The sequence below is a fragment of the Eufriesea mexicana genome, unplaced genomic scaffold (genome assembly GCF_001483705.2).
Source record: "Eufriesea mexicana isolate 0111107269 unplaced genomic scaffold, ASM148370v2 scaffold474474840, whole genome shotgun sequence".
In the NCBI taxonomy this organism is placed as follows: Eukaryota; Metazoa; Arthropoda; class Insecta; order Hymenoptera; family Apidae; genus Eufriesea; species Eufriesea mexicana.
The window spans coordinates 622,824-643,109 of record NW_016907953.1 but is presented as its reverse complement, the minus strand read 5'-3'; the positions used below and the strand labels follow the sequence as shown (position 1 = coordinate 643,109).

The 20,286-nt window shown below is 42.7% G+C and overlaps 1 protein-coding gene across 1 annotated transcript in view; it reads left to right on the top strand.

Annotated features, from left to right (window-relative positions):
* Positions 1-426: 426 nt before the first annotated feature.
* The window catches only part of LOC108547175 (transmembrane and TPR repeat-containing protein 1), a 310,690-nt gene continuing 290,830 nt past the window's right edge, over positions 427-20,286 (top strand). The window contains exon 1 of the mRNA XM_017899583.1: positions 427-740. Coding sequence (XP_017755072.1) covers positions 427-740 — 314 coding nt within the window. The remainder of the gene's footprint in view (positions 741-20,286) is intronic.

The following is a 20,286-nucleotide window of genomic DNA, read 5'->3' as shown; positions in this document are numbered from 1 at the left end:
TTGGATCTCGCTCGTTGGAAAAATAAGACCTCCTGTTGCCCTGTCTCTGTCTATCTGTCCCGATTAAACGCAACGCGATCGCTCGCCGGGTGGTTTAAAGGGAACGCTTTGCTCGTTTAATTACGAGGAAGAAGCTTCGAATTTCACGTCTCCTCGACCCTGCGGCGATAAACGAGCGAGAGTGGGAGGAAAACGAATGCCGATGTCGCCCCTGTCGTCGTCTGCGTCGTCGTCTCGGTGTTTGAAATGCGATCAGAGTTCGAGTTGTGCGACGGTGAACGGTGGCCCTGCTCCACGAGGATCTACCAGTGCAGCAGATAGCGGCGTATGAGAGCTAGTCAGGCTCCATGAGAGTGATCATTTTCAACGATCGCGGCAGAACGTTTAGCCTCTTTCGTGCGCCAGTGTAGTTCGCGTTGGTGAAACATGAGACGACGAAACAACGGTTGCTGCTGCCAGAGCAGCAAGAGGGCAGGTCGCAGCGGTTGCAGCGACCCGGATGAAAACGAGTCGCCCGGATGGTGTATTTACGCGACGATCGCTTTGGTCGCCGTTGGTTGTTACTTAAACGCGTTAGGTGGTGATTTCGTGCACGACGATATACCCGCGGTGGTGAGAAACAAGGACGTGCTAGCCCAAACTCCGTGGACCAGTGTTCTCAAGGACGACTTCTGGGGCACGCCTATGCACGACATCAACAGCCATAAGAGCTACAGACCGCTGACGACGTTAACGTTCCGGTGAGTCCAAGTGCTACTAATACATATTCCCCTTGCCATTTCTTTTCTTCGAACATTTAGGTTAGATCATGTTAAGTAAGCTCGATGCGATTTCAGTCTCAACGTATGTATTCGAAAGGCTTCATTTTCGATAAATGTAATGGGCAGGTTGGACTCGTGTTCCCGGGATAATATCGCATTTATAGCGAAATACTGAGAAAAAGTTTGAGTAACGTTAGAGAACAAAGACGTAGAATATTAAACACGAACCATTCGAGTTACAATGGTATTTGGTCACGTGAATTTCTTCTGTGCCAGTTTAATCAGACTGTGTCCCTTATTTACACGCGTTTTAATACTTCTATACATAATAATTTCACTCACACGTTCACAATAATTGTACATCAATTTCCACGCGCTATTATTCCACAAGTTCTTTCACCCGTCAGAGATTTGGATCTGAAACTATTCGAATACCCTCGTGAGTGACTGCCGATGTTTTCGTAAAGCTGCTCTTGACGGGTTTTCCAACTGTTGACTCGGTCTAACTGGGAATTTACACGTCTTCGTGAACACAGGATGTTGCGAATATCGTTAAATGTGCTTCTCGCTCGTTCGCATTAACGAGTTTACAGACTCAACGCACTTTTCGAACCACTAATTATAATTAAAGCCGCCCTGAATACGGAAATCTCTATACTGCCGTGAAACCTGGTTCGAGCTCCCTCGTCTTCGATATTTCATAGGAATACTGGATCTCATGCGGTGGCGCCATTCTTCTTACTGTGATAATCACCAATCCTCTCTCAATGTTACGTCACTGCTCGCGAAAGCCTAACTTGCTGGTCGAAAGCGACTCGGTGGTATTAAGTTGTTAGGCAAGAAGGGAAGCAGCAATGAAAGGGACTGAAAGGAAAAAATAATCGCGAGATCGGAAACGCGAGGTCGATTAAAATCTCCACAAGTGGCTTGCGAGCAGCATGGCAATCAGCGGCGGTATTATTAAAACGAATTTGCTGTGCGCCGTTTCCACAATTAGTAGACACTGCGCGTGGTACACAATTAAAGCTGAGAACTCAAAATAAACCGCCACGAGCTACGTCGTTCCGTTGGCTTATCGCGAATGGAATAATTACACGTTCCATTTTTGTCGCTCGCCGAGATCGCGCGGGGTTGATCGTTCTTGCGCGGCATTCGCCGAGACTCGATGCACTAAAAGTGCATCTCCATCTCCTGCATCTCGAACGAGTCGTAGAGTAAGCTTCGTTGAAAGCATTTTCACCTGTACTTTGATCCTTGGGTCCAATTTACGGTAACGATGATTAGGGGCGACTGGCCAGGTTGCTTGATTCATTAGATACGAGATTGTCTCTAATTTTAATTAAAAGGAACCTGTAGCGGCCACTGACGTGTGTTCTGGACGATGTGACGTTCACCACATATCTGACAGGAATGAAAAATGGAGGCTTTATCTGAAGGTACGAGTGGAGAGTGTTCAGCTTCAGCTGTGATTGCAGTTCATGTAAGCTTCGTTGAAAGCATTTTCACCTGTACTTTGATCCTTGGGTCCAATTTACGGTAACGATGATTAGGGGCGACTGGCCAGGTTGCTTGATTCATTAGATACGAGATTGTCTCTAATTTTAATTAAAAGGAACCTGTAGCGGCCACTGACGTGTGTTCTGGACGATGTGACGTTCACCACATATCTGACAGGAATGAAAAATGGAGGCTTTATCTGAAGGTACGAGTGGAGAGTGTTCAGCTTCAGCTGTGATTGCAGTTCATGGGAATTGCACGTTGGATATTTATGAGAGGATGTGGGTTGAAGATGACACAATTTTGTGCCAACTTCCTGTCTAAAAAGAAATGGAAATATGTAATTCCTGCAAATTTGTAACAACGACCATTGCCCATCAGAATTGCCATAAATATTATATTTTCTGTCTCATACAGCCTTAATCTATAAATTACTAGACCAAATATGTAAGTTACATGTGATATGTAAAAATGTCGGACCTAACAGAAATGTTTGAACACAGTCGTAACGTAGAATAATTGCTCTACCTGACTTGACCTAACCTGAAATCCGATATGGACTCTGGACCTGAATGTCTCGGGCACCTGATGGTAGAATCGAAAACAGGTTGGACTTCTGAAAAGTTTCGGGTCTTGTCCGATATATGTACCAAGGGCATACCTAATACTTCGGATTCGAGTTGGGCCTGTACCCAACATTCAAGGTCATGTTGAGTCGTGTCGGGGGCTGCAAAATTTATGTCATTCCAATACTCGAATCTTACTGCACAAAAACATGGTAAAAAAGGAAACAAGTCTAGAGTAAATTGCGTTCGAAATACCTGACTTCGTGTTAGGTATCCTCTCCTAATACATACAGAAGTAACGACGTGCTAGTCTTTGTTTCGAAACTTCGTTGTTCCGTACGCGTCACAGTAGAACCTTAAGGACTAATCAATTTGGCCCGTGAATGATTGGATTGACGCCCCATCCGACCGTTAATATCCCCTAATCTCGAGACGAAGGAACGTCACTGTCGGCGTCGGTAGTCTTCTCGTCTTAGGGCCTCGGGAATTATGGATGCGTTCCACTTCCGGCAACGCGCGAAACACGAAAGCTCGCTTCTCGTCCCATCCCACTCGAGCCCCCACTCCCGGCCGTCTAAACGTCAACCCCTCCACCTGGCGGCGGAACGTACGAGCCGAGCGTCTCTCCGCGTCGAAGTTGGCAACAGCATCTGGAGCGTTAAGGCGAATGAGCGATGTGCCGGTGTCTTGCGGTATGATGGATCGCCCAATACCAGCCAATATGCAGTACTGCGCGCGGAGTGTGGCAAACTGGTATCCATGCATCAAATCGGCGCTAGGCGGAAAGCGCGGCGGTCTGCTCGCGTTTAGGGGATACAGTGTAACGCGCCGGTGTGTCCACCAGCATCTCGTGGTCGAGGTCCTTGTCACCCATCCCGTGGCCATACCACCGCCACAGCGCAGACTATCGCACGGCCATACGGCGCTGCTGGCCAGACTATGCCGGACACGCATCCGCAATTTTCCGTTCGCCGTTCGGGACCGGTGAATCGATATACATACACTCAGCCGTTCGAGAATTTGTCCGGTGCAGATGTCGCGCGTACCTACATACATGGGTGGAGAGTCGCGGTGTCTTATGAGGCAATTGCGCGAGTTTGCGGCTAGATGTCGTTGTGATACAGGAGTAATGGCGGAGGGAAGAGGTTTCGTTTGTTTCATCCCTTTTCCTGTTCTCTTTTGACGCTTAATGCCTATAGAGCTGTCACTTACTCAGATCTTAGAATCCGACCCTGACTCGACATTGCCTAATGCATCTAAAAGTTAATTCTTGCTTTGACATTTGTACCGAATATTGAAAATCCTATTTTTCAATCTAACTTTTAGTTCTTCATAAATTTTGTACAATTTTGGTGCCAAATTGAAAATGCTTAATTGACGTTTAATATCTTATATTTAGAATAGATATCGATTTTGATTTTATTTTTGGAGTTATTCAGTTTCAGGCGAATTGTAGGATGGCTCTGAACTATTCACCGTGATCATTCTCCAGGGGTGTCGATTTGGTTACCGTTTAGATATTGACGAGTGAAACTCGAGAGTAAGGGAACGTTTGTTTTGTCGTACACAGGTCTGGTTTATGTTAATGGTTAGAGAGAACGATTTTCTATGACGTTTCCGCATTCAACGGTTTATTTTGATACGCTTGGATACTAAGCTGCTTCAAGAGGGTTGCTTTAGTAGAATTTTGGGCGAGATGTCTGCCTCTGTCTCGAGTGACGGGGTTGTGAGACAGATTTGCTCTAAGTTGAATTCACTTAGATATAGTTTAGAGAGGTTATGCGAGATGTTATGCTAGGACATACAACGTGTTGTCTAAACACATACGCATCTCTTTCGTTTTTAATAATATCGGTTTCTTTCTCGATAATCACTGCTGTAATGCACGAATGCCTTTTTAAGCATTCGGTAAGGTAAGGTTGTCCTAAAATTTGATTATGACTTGATAGGTAAATATTTCTTTCTGCACAAGATAACGATGATGCTGAAAATAAAAAATATCAGACTTTAATATACGCAGAAATTGGACACGGTGTAGAGTTTGAAATTCATCTAGGAACTGGGCAGTTGATGACTCCTACGTTTTACAAAGCGCAAGCTTATTGACACGGCAACTGAAACGCGAGTCCAGAGAATACCAGCAGTCAGAAAAATAGCACAGCATATGCTTATAATTACTCCTTCCGTTTGTCACAAGGCCTGGTGCCGATTACTCTCATTCGGTGCTCTGCCTACGGTAATGCACGGGTCAAAGGTTCCGAACAATTCAGCTTCTTCGCGTGCAGTAGGTATCCACATACACGCGCGTACGTTTCATTTAGTGTCTTTTTCTTCTTATCCCCACCCTTCCATCTATTTACTGTCCAGGGAACTTTGATGGCGCATAGGATATATTTTGCCTTTCAGAATTCCAAGCTTCGTAGGAATGAAAACGTTACCGACGATCCGGAAAATTCCCAGCGAAAGGCGGTTGACCCGTACCTTTTCGCTCCCCAACCGAAATTTCTACGAAGTTTCCGAACGTTCCTCGCCGAATCGGTCATCAACTCCGCCATGTGTAACTCGCGTCTGCGCATGCGCGCTCGTGCCTGCACGATTACGGTTTTGAACGCGATGGACACCTTCCGCAAATCTCTAACAAGTGAAACGAAATTATCTGCGAAACTGTGGCCCGATAACACGCGATTTAGCAAAATCGATCCTTCCGCGTGTGAAACAAATTATTCTAAACTCGTTTCGAATAGCATTCGTTCGTTCAATTGACTTTTTCGCGATGACTGAGCATAGAATGGTTTGAACTCGAGTTGCCGATAAATTTCTCCGACCATGTTTTCCATCTGAAATAGGATCATTGCAAGAATAGTCGCGTGAATCGGATTCATTTTCAATGATAGTGGATGGTATTGATTTTTAAAGGAAAGCATCGATTAAAAAAAAAATGATATTAAAAATTCAGCGTTTGCAACGCGTGACTGTGAATCCTCCGGGAAAGGACCGTGGAAATATAGGTATAGCCTGAAAGTTGCAGTTAAGAGATCCTTATGCATGATTGATAACTATTTCGCTATGGCGAAATTGGTGAAAAAGGGTTGCAGTTATATGTCAGCCTGGAATGGCAGGGTTTACTGTGAATAACATGAATAAAAATGTGTAAAAAGTTATTTGTTTAAAATATTGTGGTAGGCAAAGTTATTCATCGCTGCACTTGCTTACTATATCTGATTTATAGCACGTGCAAGAGGATAATAAAATATTTTAACACCGAAGTGACTGTTCCTGTTCTACGTTGGGAGTAGATTCACGAGTGGCTTCCGCAGCAGCTTTTAATAGTGAAATGAAGAATTTCACCGATTTATAGTATTGATACTTTTTTCGTGGAAAATAATTAATATACTAAGCACACAAGACACTAAGAATCAGAACGATGGATTAATGTAAATGTACGAACTGAGCGTAGCGATTTACAAAATTGTTTCCATTTTATTTTCTTGATGTGAGCACAAACAGCACTCTAAAATACAGAAGGAAAAATTACGTAACGAGTTCCGTGAAATATCGTTTCAATTTTTACCTCTATATTTGTTGCCTCGTATATTAATTTATACTTTATTTAACAACGTATCATTTTATTCACCACTACACAGATGCAGTATAACTCAATATATATATTATTTCATAACACACATGTACGGCCGAACGTGATATATTTTCACGTGTACGAATAAAATGAGAATAAACAACGCAGATTTTTCATTCGAGATTTCACTCTCTGCAAAATAATATATTTAAGTCAGCAAAATGTTAAAGATTCGTTATAATTAAAGAAAATAGTTCTTGTAAAGATTTGCTCGCATTATTCACTTCTTCAGTCCGAGTGCCGAGTTTAACCGATAATCGCCGAACGCATCGCTATGGCCGAATGCCGAAAATAGTCGGAAATAGCCGAGAGCATACGAAAGGACATACGAGCGTCTTCAGTCGACCGTTTACGCTCGTTGTTATAAATTGTCCTTCATCTCTCGTGGTATCTCCGAGTTTAAATACATCATGACGAATTGTTCGCTATAAATCATTAGAAATACTTTATTATAAAGCACGTACTAGTGGAAGTGACATTACGTGGCGGACAAGCACCGTGTCGAAGAGGTTACAAGTGTGTAAATACATATGAACGGTATTGTCGCGTATCGTCGTCGTTGAGTGATGCTTGGCGGGACCTGTATATGTCAACATCGCAGTCTCTCATCGGAAATAAACGATGAACGCAATCTAGCGTGCCTTCGCTGCGACAATGAGGTTAAATATCGGAGGAAGCTCGACTATGAGTTCGCGTTTGCAACGGTGAGAAGTTTCCTGGTTTCGAGTGCACGTTGGATTATCGCGTTCGTAAATAGAAACGAACGGGAAGTTGGTCCCGGTTCCCCGATAGGAAACAAAGCGAAGGTACAATCGAACGGTTATTCGGCCAACAACTACGAGTCGAAGCTATTGGTTCCCGATATTATCCTTTATTTAGCCATCGGTGGTAATAGTGAACAGCATTAGGAGATCATGGGCGCTCGGATAAGTATTCGATCACGCTATTTTAATCGATCTTATGGATTACGATATTCTCGGAAACTTGACTCTCGCATGAGACGCCTTTTTATCTCTAAATATAAATTAAATATAAAGGAATCGAGCGCCTGCGACAAAGATAGAATATGATATTGATTCTTTATTTGACTAAGAAGTTTCTTTAAAACCTGAGAATTATGCTTCGTGTGCTTCGTTTATTAGAGTAAGTGATAATTTGCATCTTACGAGCCATATTATAAGCCTTCATTTTTGCAATTAAAACTTAACCTCAAAATGACGGTCAAATTTTGTCCTCCACACAATTCTTGCGAATTATAATTCTCGTCTCGAAGGCGATATAATGCGAGGAGAAAGATTAGTGTCGAAATTACAAGGTTGATTCGGTTATTGATTATTCAATGATATTTTACAACAGTAGCACTGCTACTGGGACGGATCCATTTCGTATACCGTAGAGAAAATACTCCATATGGTGTAATAAAGTCTATGTCAATCGGTTTACGAATGTGAAAGTGAAATTTCTCGAAACTGGAAATTATTTTGCAACGTCGTGTAAGCCGAATGAAAAAACAATGCAAACGAATGGGAAGAAACAAATAAAAACATCGGTGGTCGAGAAGAAAAAGAAGGGATTCAGATAAACATGATTTACCGCAACCCGCTATATTTCATAACTAGAACCGTGTAGGAACGCGGGATATGAACGCGAAATACCATCAAGAAATGCAAATGTTTCCGCAAAGAGCGAAGATCCATTAAGCTTCGCGAAATCTCGTTTTCTCTTTCGCTCTCGGTTTAAACCGAGCGTCCTTGCATTTTAATATTTACACTCGTCCGACGAAAGACAAAAAGGAGTGGGAAGCGACGTGGGAGAGGAAAGGAGAAAAGGATGGAGAACAAAATGCCAGCCAAGAGGAAGGAGAGAGGCGGGAAAAAGAAAAAGACTCTCAGGTATATAATATATTTTTTCAACCGATCCTAGAGCGCACGCTCGGTTACATTTCTGCTCGACTCGAATCCGTGGACGCGTTTTTCGCTCGCGTTCGTTCTCGTCCATTTATCCGAGCGCGGCTTTTTGTGCTCGCACAATGACGATCGATATAATCACATTTGCTGCAAGTAGAAACTTATACCGTTTCCTGAGAGAGATTCTTCTTTGTTTCATCATACGTCGAGAGGACGGAGCGAGGGAGAGCCAGTTACCAGCGTGTCGGCCGGAATAAAAATTGTCGGCGGTGAGTTTTATCCACGCGATACTAGCGCCACAGAGCTTTACTCACTGCGCGCGCGGCCTTTATCCAGTTCTCAACGAGGAGACGGTTTTCATTAGGAGACGAATTATCGTCGTGGAGCAAGTTTGCCCTCGTGATGGATAGCCGAATGCTTTTTGCGGGTTCTTACTTTGATTGTTGAATCTAGAGGGCATAAATTGTCTGTTACGTGTATTTTGATTCAGATGATTGCTCGGGGATAAACAGGTTGCGGTTGTCAACAAGGTTCCTTCCTCTTTGATATATTATGCGTCAATTTTGTTGCAGCGTAATCCTCGTAGTACCGTAGAACAGTGAACACATACGAGAAGTAAAGTAAAATGGGAAAAGTAAGAATTATAGAAGATATAATTATGAAGACAATTTTCGTAGCAAGAAAAATATGGAACAGAAATATTATTATGTAAAAAGAGGATGTACAAATTTTATACAGTAAAGTTTGGGGGTTTTCGTAGATTCTCCCGATCACTAGAGCCTTCCGTTTATGTTCAAAACGGTGTTTCTTAATTGTTATTTTCTCGGAACCGTAGGATAAAGCTTACCCCATGAAGTGAGAAAGATGATACTGATTAGAGATGTTAAAGCTTCGGGGAATTCAGTTTAATTCTGAGTAGTATACCGCGCAGAAACTCTGCGATTAAAAAGCCGCAATGCAGAAGTCGGTAGATAGCTGTACGCATTGCTGACTATTCGTGCTTTCACGCTTCTGTAATCTCCTGTGACTCCTAGTCCCGCGCAACAGGGCTTGCCAGATGTGAGAGTGCCTTCTGCACAATTCTGCATGATATTCCAATAAAAGTCGCAACACACGTACACTCAAGGTACTCAGTTTTTATACAAATTCGCAACAAAGATTGTATATTTCATATTTCGAAATTTAGCTAATCGTCTAAAAATATAATTATAATTTCATTCCATGCAAATTCCTTAAATGAAATCAGGAAAAATTTTCACTATTCTGTCAATATCATTCAGCTTCAACACAATGCAGCATATACTTCAGGTTTTAAATATCCAGATTACCTAGAAATATAGTGACTATTTTACGACCTACAAAGAGAAACCTTCAAAAAATGGCATCGGTATTTCCTGCTTTCGAACAAGGATAAAAAGAAAAATCAGAGAAATGGAAAAATGAAAGCACGTAATAGATACATCGAAAGTTACTCAATCGTATTGTATTTCCCAAAATCCGTTCTCTCGCGACTTCCATTTCATTCGGTTCGATTATACCGTGAAAAAATCGGTGAACGTCATACGATCTTCGCCGGTTAACGTCAACAGAAAGAAAGAACGGTCGATGGATTTTCGAAATGGCCACGCAAAAACGCCTTGCTGGTCGGCAATGCAGACTGGAACGGCTTTATCTCGTTATCACCGGTAGAGACCGAGGCAAACAGAGGGGTAACGAGGCGAGCTTCGCAGTTGCGGTTCGCTTTTCCACGTATACACGAATCCTTCTGGTCGATCTCTCGTGTGTATGGACCGAGGGTGGCAGAAAGGGGATTCTGTATGCGAGGCAGCATAGCATTCAGGGTGGGAAGCCGGAAGCTTCCGGGTCGCTCGCGCAACGTCACCGAAAAAGCTCCACGTCGATCGAGCTCTCCGGTAAACGATCACTTTCATCGATCTCTTCTCTCACCTGAAGAGCACCAAGCACACGGAGGAAGATAGTGCAGGCTTCGTTTGCTAGGCAGTCACGGTGCAGTCAATCGCTGAAAGAGATAAGACACACCATATAGCTGTCGAGGAGATGGTTTCCGTTGAGAAGGCATTTGCAAGTTAGCTGGGTTACGGGTTCCTTCGACTTCCGCAGACCAGCGAGAAGAGTTTGTTCGCGAGAAGCACGTTACAGTCGCGAAAAACTCTTCAGGATATTCTATCTAGCGAATTTCGAGCAATGATCGATCCGTTCTCAACGATAGTACGTTCAAGGGTGCAAGTGTCATATAGAGATCTTCACAAAGTCTTTACGCTGAAAGGGTGAACCTAGGCAAAAGGTCGGGCTGAATGTTTTCGGTACCGTTCTTTGAACTGTATTCACTTAGACTCCTCTCGTTTGAAACACTCCAGTGCTTCTTCTCTATTACCATTTCGCTTTGGGTTCTCTTGGCGCCAAGGATCGCTTGGTCCACTGATTCGCTTGACGTCAGGACCCTCTCGTATTCAGAGTCTTAGGACTTACTTTGCTAAAGGGACTCTTCAATACTGGACTTGACTTGGGATCGAGGTCAGGTTTACTGGGAACTCCTCCATCTGAGAGTCCATTCAGCGCTAAGGTTCATGGTCGCTATGGATCCCTCGACTCTTATCCTACCCATTTGTAAGTCCACTTGACGTTGCGCTTACTTCCTATATTGCTACTTTAATCCAGACGAAGACACGCACGAGTGTGTATTATTTTTCAATTAATGAGAGTGTAGATTTGTCATGAGATCTGTGCTTTGAACATTAAGATCAAAGTTGAATATACTCGTAAGGAGGATTAACACAGGAGCCTGTGAAGTACAGTTCCAACGTGTATCCTTCTGGTATCCACTATAGGAAGGTCTCCACGTATCATATTACAGGCTACTAGTGACGAAGCTTAAGCACCGAAGATGTTTCGCCGTTTAGAGCGTTTAAATCAGGATTCACGTTGGAACGAGGGTTTCTCAGGTCGTTTCTATGATGATTTATGAGCGGAGCCACAAGCAACGATACGCCACGGCACACGACCACGTGCATGCGAGGGAATAATTATTATTAAATTACTTGACCCAACGCACCGAGCGGAATCTCGTTTCACGGCGTTACTGACACGCATGAATGATTACGTTTCAGGCCCTAATTTAGACGCGCGATATCGCATTATACGGCTTGCCATGTACGCTTCGCTCGGATTCGATTACACCATAGTCCACCTGACCTGATATCTCATTCGCCTCTGCGATTAGCCCGCCGATCATCACCCGTGGAATCCACGTTGTCGTTGACCCTTCGTTCGTCCAGGTTCGCTCGGAACTTCAAGTATCTTAAATACTTTGCCCGTAATGTCCAACATGTGGTCCACTAGGTGCTGGTCCCCACGCCTTTAGCGCGAACAAGGCGACCCGACATGTCCTCGAGGTGAAGCTTTAGGATGCGTTTGGTTCATTAATTTTGCGAGACAGGATTACAGAAAATTGAATTGCATTACTAAGCATCCTATTATTGCTTGTGGTCACCGATGACATGGATCAATTGTGCAATTGTGGAGTGAAACTTGGAACTGTAGGAGTGGATAAATTGGAATTTTGTTTTGCAACTGCGGAGACATCTGGTGTGAATTTTGATCACATCAGGAGATGCTATAGAAATTGGGTTGTAATATTGTAAGGATTGAAGCTAATATTGCATATGACTGCATGTATATAAACTATTTCATTAACTTATCTTATGGTAGGTTCAATGAAAGCTGAGTTTTCTATCTACTATGTTCCTTGTTAGAATCCTGTATAATCCTTTCTTATCCCATAACACAATATCAGAGTTTCTCAACCAGTTTCAGTTTCATAACTGGATTTCACTAAACAGGGCCTCAAGATTTTTAATATCTACTAATTTCTCGTAAACAAATACCTTACAGTAATATTCTATTATAGTAAAATTACAAAAATATTAATTGCAGAAATATTCTAAGTAGAATAATTAGCACGATTGAGTAAAAAGAACAAATACGAGTTTTGAAAAAATTTGGAAAGTATTTACAAGTAAATTTATTAATAACGATACTCTACCTTCCTAGAAAGAACTTCTATCTCGCCTCACAGTTCTCAAAAGATCTCAAAAAATCAGTCTGAAATGAGTTGTTCCCTGATTATCGAAATTATCACAGGAACAGTCTCCAAAATATCCATACAACTCTACCATTCGAATATTCATGGAACAATGCGAAAAAAAGAAATAAAAGAAAAGAACTACAATCTACGAAATTCCATATCAGATTCCACGTATCCCAGTCCGAAAGCGCGTTACAACAACGAACATTCTCCCTTTAATGCGTTTACACAGGACGCTGGGCATTGATTAAACGTCCGTGGAATATGTAACGCAGAAAACTCGTGTCGGTGGAATCGAGTTGCGGCGTGAATTCTGTACGTCACCGGCAATCGAATTGCGGTCTGAACCCAGCCACAACGGCTAGGGTAGAGTTTTCAAAGGTACGCGAACGGAGAACACGGCATAGTGATAAAAGGGGAACTGGAAAATCTAACCAAGGGTGTTATCAATCCGTTTCACGAAGTCCCGTTACGATGACATTTCGTGCTCGTGAGGGCGGGGTTTTCAAAATACAGGAAGCCCCTGAAAAAATTTGAGCGAGTCCTCGACAGTGGTAATCACGCGTTGACGCGTCCTCTAGCTGATTTTTATTTCCTTGGTGGATGCTTCTGTGTTCTCCTCGTATCGTACCAAAAATGGCCCCAGAGTTTTCCGAATGGACCATGCGTGTGGTCTGTGGTGCCTATCGTTCATATACTCACAGCCAGAGGGATTGTAAGGGGTTCGAAGTTTCTCGCAAGTAACTCGGCGGATCCACCGTGTCCTATAAATAGAAGTTCCCGGACTACCTATGGTATCCACGTGTCTGAGGTATGGACCTGTAAGGTGGCCTTACTTGACGAGTCCACTGGCAGGCCTAAGAACGAAATACAACCCTTCCTTTTTTCCTCTCGTTCTAACGTATCCACGTACTCTTCGACGCGAAGAGAAGCACACCTCAGATCCACCGATCCCTCACCTGGTTGAGTATTTCATGTGGTACGTCTCTGTTTCGACATCTCAGACACACATACACAGCGACGAATGATAAGAAAAGAAATTCCTCGTCTCGACCCGACGACGAGAAGGTAAGGTACCATTATCGGGAGGGCCGTTCTTTGGGGCGTTGATCGTGACGAGGAATCCGAAGCGAGCATTTGTCTTCTTCGAGGTGTATCCAACCGTTTATTGGATTCGTGAACTTTGCCACGGGGTATGTAATAACCGAGCAGGCGAAACCCCGTAAATCCGTGAGGAAAGAAATGGTCGAGAATAGAAAAGAAAGAGAAAAAGGGATAGAGAAGGAGAGAGAGAGAGAGAGAGAGAGAGAGAGAGAGAAAGAGAGAGAGAGAGAGAGCAAAGGGAGCAGGAGGGCCGGAGAAAAGGAGAAACTGGCGCTCTTAAGAAGTCCGGACAGATGGAATGATATTATTGTGCCATTGAAACGAGCGCGGTATTGAAAAAGTTTGCCCTCTACGTATTCCGATAAATGATTAATGCATGGCAACGTGGAAAATTCCTCAATCGATTTCTATCTACCGTCCATGCGCGTTTCTAGACAGCGATCATTTCACTCCTTTCGGGCGCCATTTCTGCGATTATTCTGGATTACGCCTCTGTCAGGAATCGCGTTTAATTTTTGTCGAAGGTGAAAATTCAGTTTCTTGTCATGGGAAAATTGCAAAGTTAATTACCCGCTAGGTCTCGAGGAGGTCCGTCATTTCCATTTCTGTGGATTATCAGTGCTATTAATAGTAGACAAGAGGTTGGAGATGAGGATAAATGGAAAAAGTAAATTAATTTTCGGACATTGATTGCGGAGAGACCGAGGAGAGATAATTTAATAAGGTTAATAAGGCATTGGATAGACTGTTCTAAGTATATAAGGACAATTTAAATTTCCTATGCACCGAGTTGGTATATTCTGTTCCACGAATGCGACTAGCATGGTCCTATCAAAGGGAGTTAAATATTTAACGCTGTTTAAATATTTCAGAAGTATCTATTATCGTCATTAAATGTAGTTATCACAAAGGCTGGAACTGGGTCTTACCATAAAACAAGAGACAGGACTACTAGCGCGCCATCTACTTAATCGCCAATATAACTATCCAGGCGTGGCTTGCCATAAACCGGCATTCCCTTCTATGAAATAGAATTTTTAACAAAAACTAATGGATAATTAAAACCAAGGTTAAGCCCACTCAACATTTCAGCAAAAAAGTCGCAACGATACTATTACCATACGCCAAAGTTTGCAACAGACAGGAAGGAAAAATAAACAACTCTAAACCAGCAGCGTGCTAGCACAGTCTCATTTTCTTGAATCTTTGTGCAACCACAACTTCCAAACTAACAACTTGTATTTCCAGGGTTTATTCGAACCATTGTACCACATCACAAAGTCGGACTCTCGGCTCCAGCCGTGCAATCAAGCGATGCGGGACGATAGATGCAAGTACCGTAACTTGTTAATGTTCCTAGCCACTTGCAATAACTTTTCTCACCGCGAAAAGCAAACGTCCGACCTCGAAACTTCATTCGAGAAACAAAATCACAATATCTTGGTCAAAACCGACGAAGAACTTTCGAAATAAATCAATTAAAACATAACTTTTTAAAGCTTCCATGTGTGCCGGCAGAGGGCTACAAAGTTCACAACGTATTCTCGCAAGTACTAGCTAAATGTTCCTTTTTTGAAAGTATACTTACTTACCTTCTATTTATAAGCTTTGTATCGAGTTGCAAGCTGTAACGTCGTTAACCTAAGCTTACTCCTGAGTAATTGCACATAAATATTAGCGTGTTCCAAATAAAAATACTGTACTTTTATTTTCTGACTGTTTTTCTGCAAATCATTCTATTTCATGGTAAAAACTCTCACGTGAGCGAATTTATATGCTAGGTGTGTATCTTCTTCCTTCGTTCTTCACATGAAACCACTGGGGAACGGATCGAACAGGAATCGCTGGCGCGACAATGACTCCGGGAACCATCGCGTTTCCGCCGTAAATACATTTTCGGCACGAGCTTCTGCTCTCCTAATCGTAAACGCCGCTGGATGCAAATGCACCAATCGGCGAGCGGAACGGGGGTCGGCTGCGTTTACCGCAACAGAATATCGATGCCGTGGAAAGTTTGATCATACGAATCCGCGGAGAGGGTAAACTTTCTGGGTACCCGACGGCTATCTGAATATTCATCGGGCCGCGACTGGAAACGCAAAAATTTTATAGTCGTGCCTGTCGCGATGACTCGCAATAATCTTGCGCGTTTTCCGAATATGCCGGCGTCGAATTTATTTTTGAAATTTGGAACGATTCGTGTAACGCGTCCTTCGGAATTGATACCGAAATGGTGTAATTATTTCATTTCGTTTGCAATAGTACACGTTTTAACTTTTCCGTGTGATTTATTTGGAATTATTATTCACTCGAATTCTATTTCTTCAACGAATATCCCTATTTTTATATTCGCCACGAAAAATACTTCATGAAATTTAGAAAACTGTATTTTCAAAGCTACTGTCGAATAATAGTATTTAAAAATTCGATAACATTGTTAGAAAAATCCATGAAATGAAATCGTCGGTTTAAAGATTGTCTCGAGGATCATATCGAAATAACCATAAGTCCAGAATAATACCTATAGTACCTGGAAGCGTATCACGAGCAACTCGATTAACTACGCGAACTTGACTCATTTTCAAGAGAGTAATCCCATTTCACCTAATAACGATTAAATCCAACCAAAGTATCTCCACGGAAATCGCAGTCTCCACCAACAGTAATTAATTTTCGATAAATGACCGGAATTCTTCCTGCCTGGACTCACGTATATCGGAAATTCACGAGGACTCATTTTGATGGAAAAATTCCTCGATTCCCTGTGATTCGCCCGACTAAAAAATCGCTGCGTAATTCTTAACACTAAATCTACCACGGTCAAATAATCGGTGAACGAAGAGGCAGTAGAATCTTCAAAATAATGAAATAACAGGAGGCATTGAAAGATTTGTTGCACGAATACTGGAAGAAAAATTTCATAGGAGAGTGACTGCGACAATAACAACGAATGAGGAACATTGACCGAAAATCTAGAAACGGTTATTAAGGTTATGGTAGGTTTAGTATTAAGCGTCTGGAAAGTCCGATGTTCGCGGGCCGATTTATCGTTATGTGCTGCGAATAATACAAAAATTCCTTCCGCGTGAGTAGAAAAGCTTGGCGAAACAACAAAGCCTCGGTTAAAACGCGTTTACGGCGCGTCTCGCAGCACGTTTATTTTCATTCCGACTAATTCGGCATTCAGTCGGCATAACCACGGAGAGTATCGATTTCAAGCCGCGCTGAAACGTGTTTTTAACGTTCTTTTCATTCGTATAATCACTCGATCGAGCCTCCCCCCACTCCTCGGCTGCACGCGTTGTGCACTTCCGCGACGCGTTGCGGCCGCCTGCAGCGATTCGAGGAACGCACGAAATCGAACGCGCTCTGGTTCGTATGCAAATGTTCGGAAAACGGCCAGGACGAGGTGGGAGGTGGGGGCTGGAAAGAGTGGTTGAACGTAATGCGTTAATGCGCGGTTTAATGCTGCGGTATTGGGTTGCGTGTTTTGCGAGACCAGGTGAATCGAATGCCTTAGCCGATGACGATGCGGTTCGTTAGACGGGTGAACACGATGCGTGCGACAATTAGATCTGTACAGAGCTGGCAGATGGCGCGGCGTAGTAAATGACCCAGAGGAATTTGTCACTTCATTCTAACCCCACTTTTGTGTCCTTGGATAGAGATAAAGGTGTAACTCATATAAAGGTTATAATGCTTTTAAAATTTTTATCGTTTTTGGTTCTGGGTTGTGATTTCTAACGTAGTAGATTCTGACTTATTTTAATTATTTATTCTTTGAGACTGTATCTATGTTATTGTATGGTATACCTTCTTTGTCCACGACTTATTAATTAGTCGATTAAGTTCCTCATCCAATTTGAATTATGGTGTATCGTTGGTCATTATATTTTATTTATTTTAAATCGTGCGTATGAATTGGTTTTGAAATTTTTATTAAATCTTTTTACGAATATCATATCTTTACTATCTGTACTATAATGTCAGGGTCGGTGTCCCCTTTAAATCCGATCTCGTTCCCGTCGCACAAATTCTGTAGATTATGTTCAAAGTGTCCAGAAGAAGCTTTCTGGCAACTCTTTTGAGTGGACAAGTAAAATTGAAAGGGTTTCAAACGAGCGAACGGAACGGTCGTATATTCTCGCGATCCTGACACGATTACCACGAATATTCTCGAATGTATGATCGTCCTATCGTATTACGACACACTCGAAACTCTTTTTACGAGAGCCCTCGGTGCCGCGGATTTGAAAACTCGGCACTCTTGAAGCCGAGGTTACGCTCGTGTTTGAAAATGCGTGAAGGGGTAGTGAAAATAGGACAAAGATCTGGTAAAAGTCGAAGAGCATTAAGGATACGTCACCTTTTTAGAGCATCGCCTACGTCATTCGTCGACAAATCCTCTTGGTCTTCGAACAAGAGCCTCGGCATACTCCACACCGTACCTCTTCCCCTTGTCGAATTTTTATGCATTTGATTATCCAGGCACAAATCTAATTTCACGGTCGAATGGTAAGCTTTGATTTCGTACGATCGTAATATCAACAACAATCTAGCAACGATTATTAAATTTTGCTCACGTACTATGATACTATGTGCGCACCTTCTGCGTCTCGAATTTATTCCCTATTTGCAAAACGTTAGCATATTTACATCTAAAAGTGCATTTAATTGCGACGATTCATTAAAATTTATTTTAGTTGTAAAATTTTCTATAAGATTTTCTCACCCGTGGCCTCTTAGTTTCGACGGACTTATTTCTGAGTACCTGGTTTTCTAAAATTTCTTAATTCCTGAAAATTAAGTTTTATGCTATCCACAAACATATTGAACATTTCCAACAGACTACAAATACACATGTAGTCCTACCCGTGGCAAAGAGGTTTTGGTTAAATTCAATAACACTTGTTCCTTCATTATTTCCTCCACAAGGTTTAAATTTATCTTTTTAATTCATTAAGAAAATGAATTTAACATTCTGTCTCTGCCAGAGCATTTGACATCAATATTAAATATAATATATTCAAATAATTTTGCATTATCATGTTCCTCAGAAACGAATCCTCAAACAAACGAGTTTGTTTCCCCATTCGTGTCAGCCCACAAGAAGTACCGTGTAACCTAATAATATAACTTAAATACTATGAAATATGATATAAAATATCGAGCAAAGAATGGCGACCCCATTTTCGGGGACGAACCAAGCCGAACAAACGTACAAATTTATACCCTTAGTTTTCAAGAAAGACTTCCCCGCCACGTTTTAACCGCGGTGGGGGAACCCGGTTGGACTCGTGACTTCACGGAGTTTATCTCGGCCCGTTTCCATTGAATAATTGCGCGAATCCTCGGTAGGTGGCGGCGATTCGTTACCGGGCGGACGTGTCGTTCGATTTCTCAGATCGCAGCAGTCGACAGTAGATCACACGCCTCACGTGTCGCTGGTCTCGCCGTGCAGTCCCGGCATGCCCTGTGCCGTGGTGGGGGTCAGGACGGTTTCGTGACTCGAGGGTACGAAGCGTGCCGTAAGCGGCGCTGCGAACTTCGCTTCGCTCGATCGTGCACATGCATTAAAGAACGCTTTTCCCGCGCGGTCGCCGATATTCGCGATAGGTGGCAGTCGCCTAGCTGAACACTTTATTGCCTCGTCGTCGCATGGCCACGCATAATTTTCATGCAACCTCGACGCGTCGCAGCTAGCGTCGACCCCGAGCGAATTAATTAACGATTAAGTGTCTCTTCCCCCACTACCTTGTCTGCTGACGTCTATCCCGCGACCACGCCCCGCTACCTCGCAGAAATGCTGATTATCAGCGTTTAATTATTGCGGGCTAATCGTTGGACGTGTCGCCGGCATAGCTTGTGCCGAGATAATTGGCCGTGACGCGTCTATTGTGCGCACCCCCACTCCTGTGCCTCCTTTATTTTCGCGCGCCGCGCCAAACACTTGAAATTACCAGAGCCTCCAATCGTGCGCTCGAATTTGCATTGATATCGTGAAGGATGTTTCGCGGCTTTTTTCCCCTTTTTCATCGCGCTTGAATTAGCGTGAAGGGTAGTGTCGGCAAGTGGATTTCGATATACGCGTTATTCGCTGAGTAATGAGCCGATGAAAGTGGAGGAATATGGTTATTTGAAAGTCATGCTTTCGTCGCTTCCCTTTGCTAATATATTTTATCGACACATTGGAATGTTGATTTTTGCCGTTATAAATTATTCGAATTTGAAATGTGCACACTAGGAGTTTTAGCAAATTTATTCCTGTTCGTTTTCGTTGGATTGAGTTAGAATGTGGAAATTTGTTTCGCTTATGAAATGTGTCTCATATAGTCGGAAGTGTAGGCAAGTAACGGTGATGAAAAGTAGAATAGCAGGATGGAATGGATATTAAACGTCGAATCAGGTTAATCGAACTGGAATGTCTTTCGTTTACTGGACATCTTGCCAATCGAACAGTCTAGATTATCGACTGTTCGTTCCTTCCTGGGTTTAATATTTGAATTGACAATCGGAGATGAAAAGTAAATGATCGCTACGTTTGCTACTTTCTGATTGGTCGTCAAGAGATGGACAAGATCAACCGAGCTAAATTTTTCTGTTACGCATACTCGTCTCTAGTACCTCTTTTCACCGCTGTTTACTATGCACTAACATAAATTCTCGACGAAGAAACCATTCAACTTTGAAACATCGAAAATTACTTCCC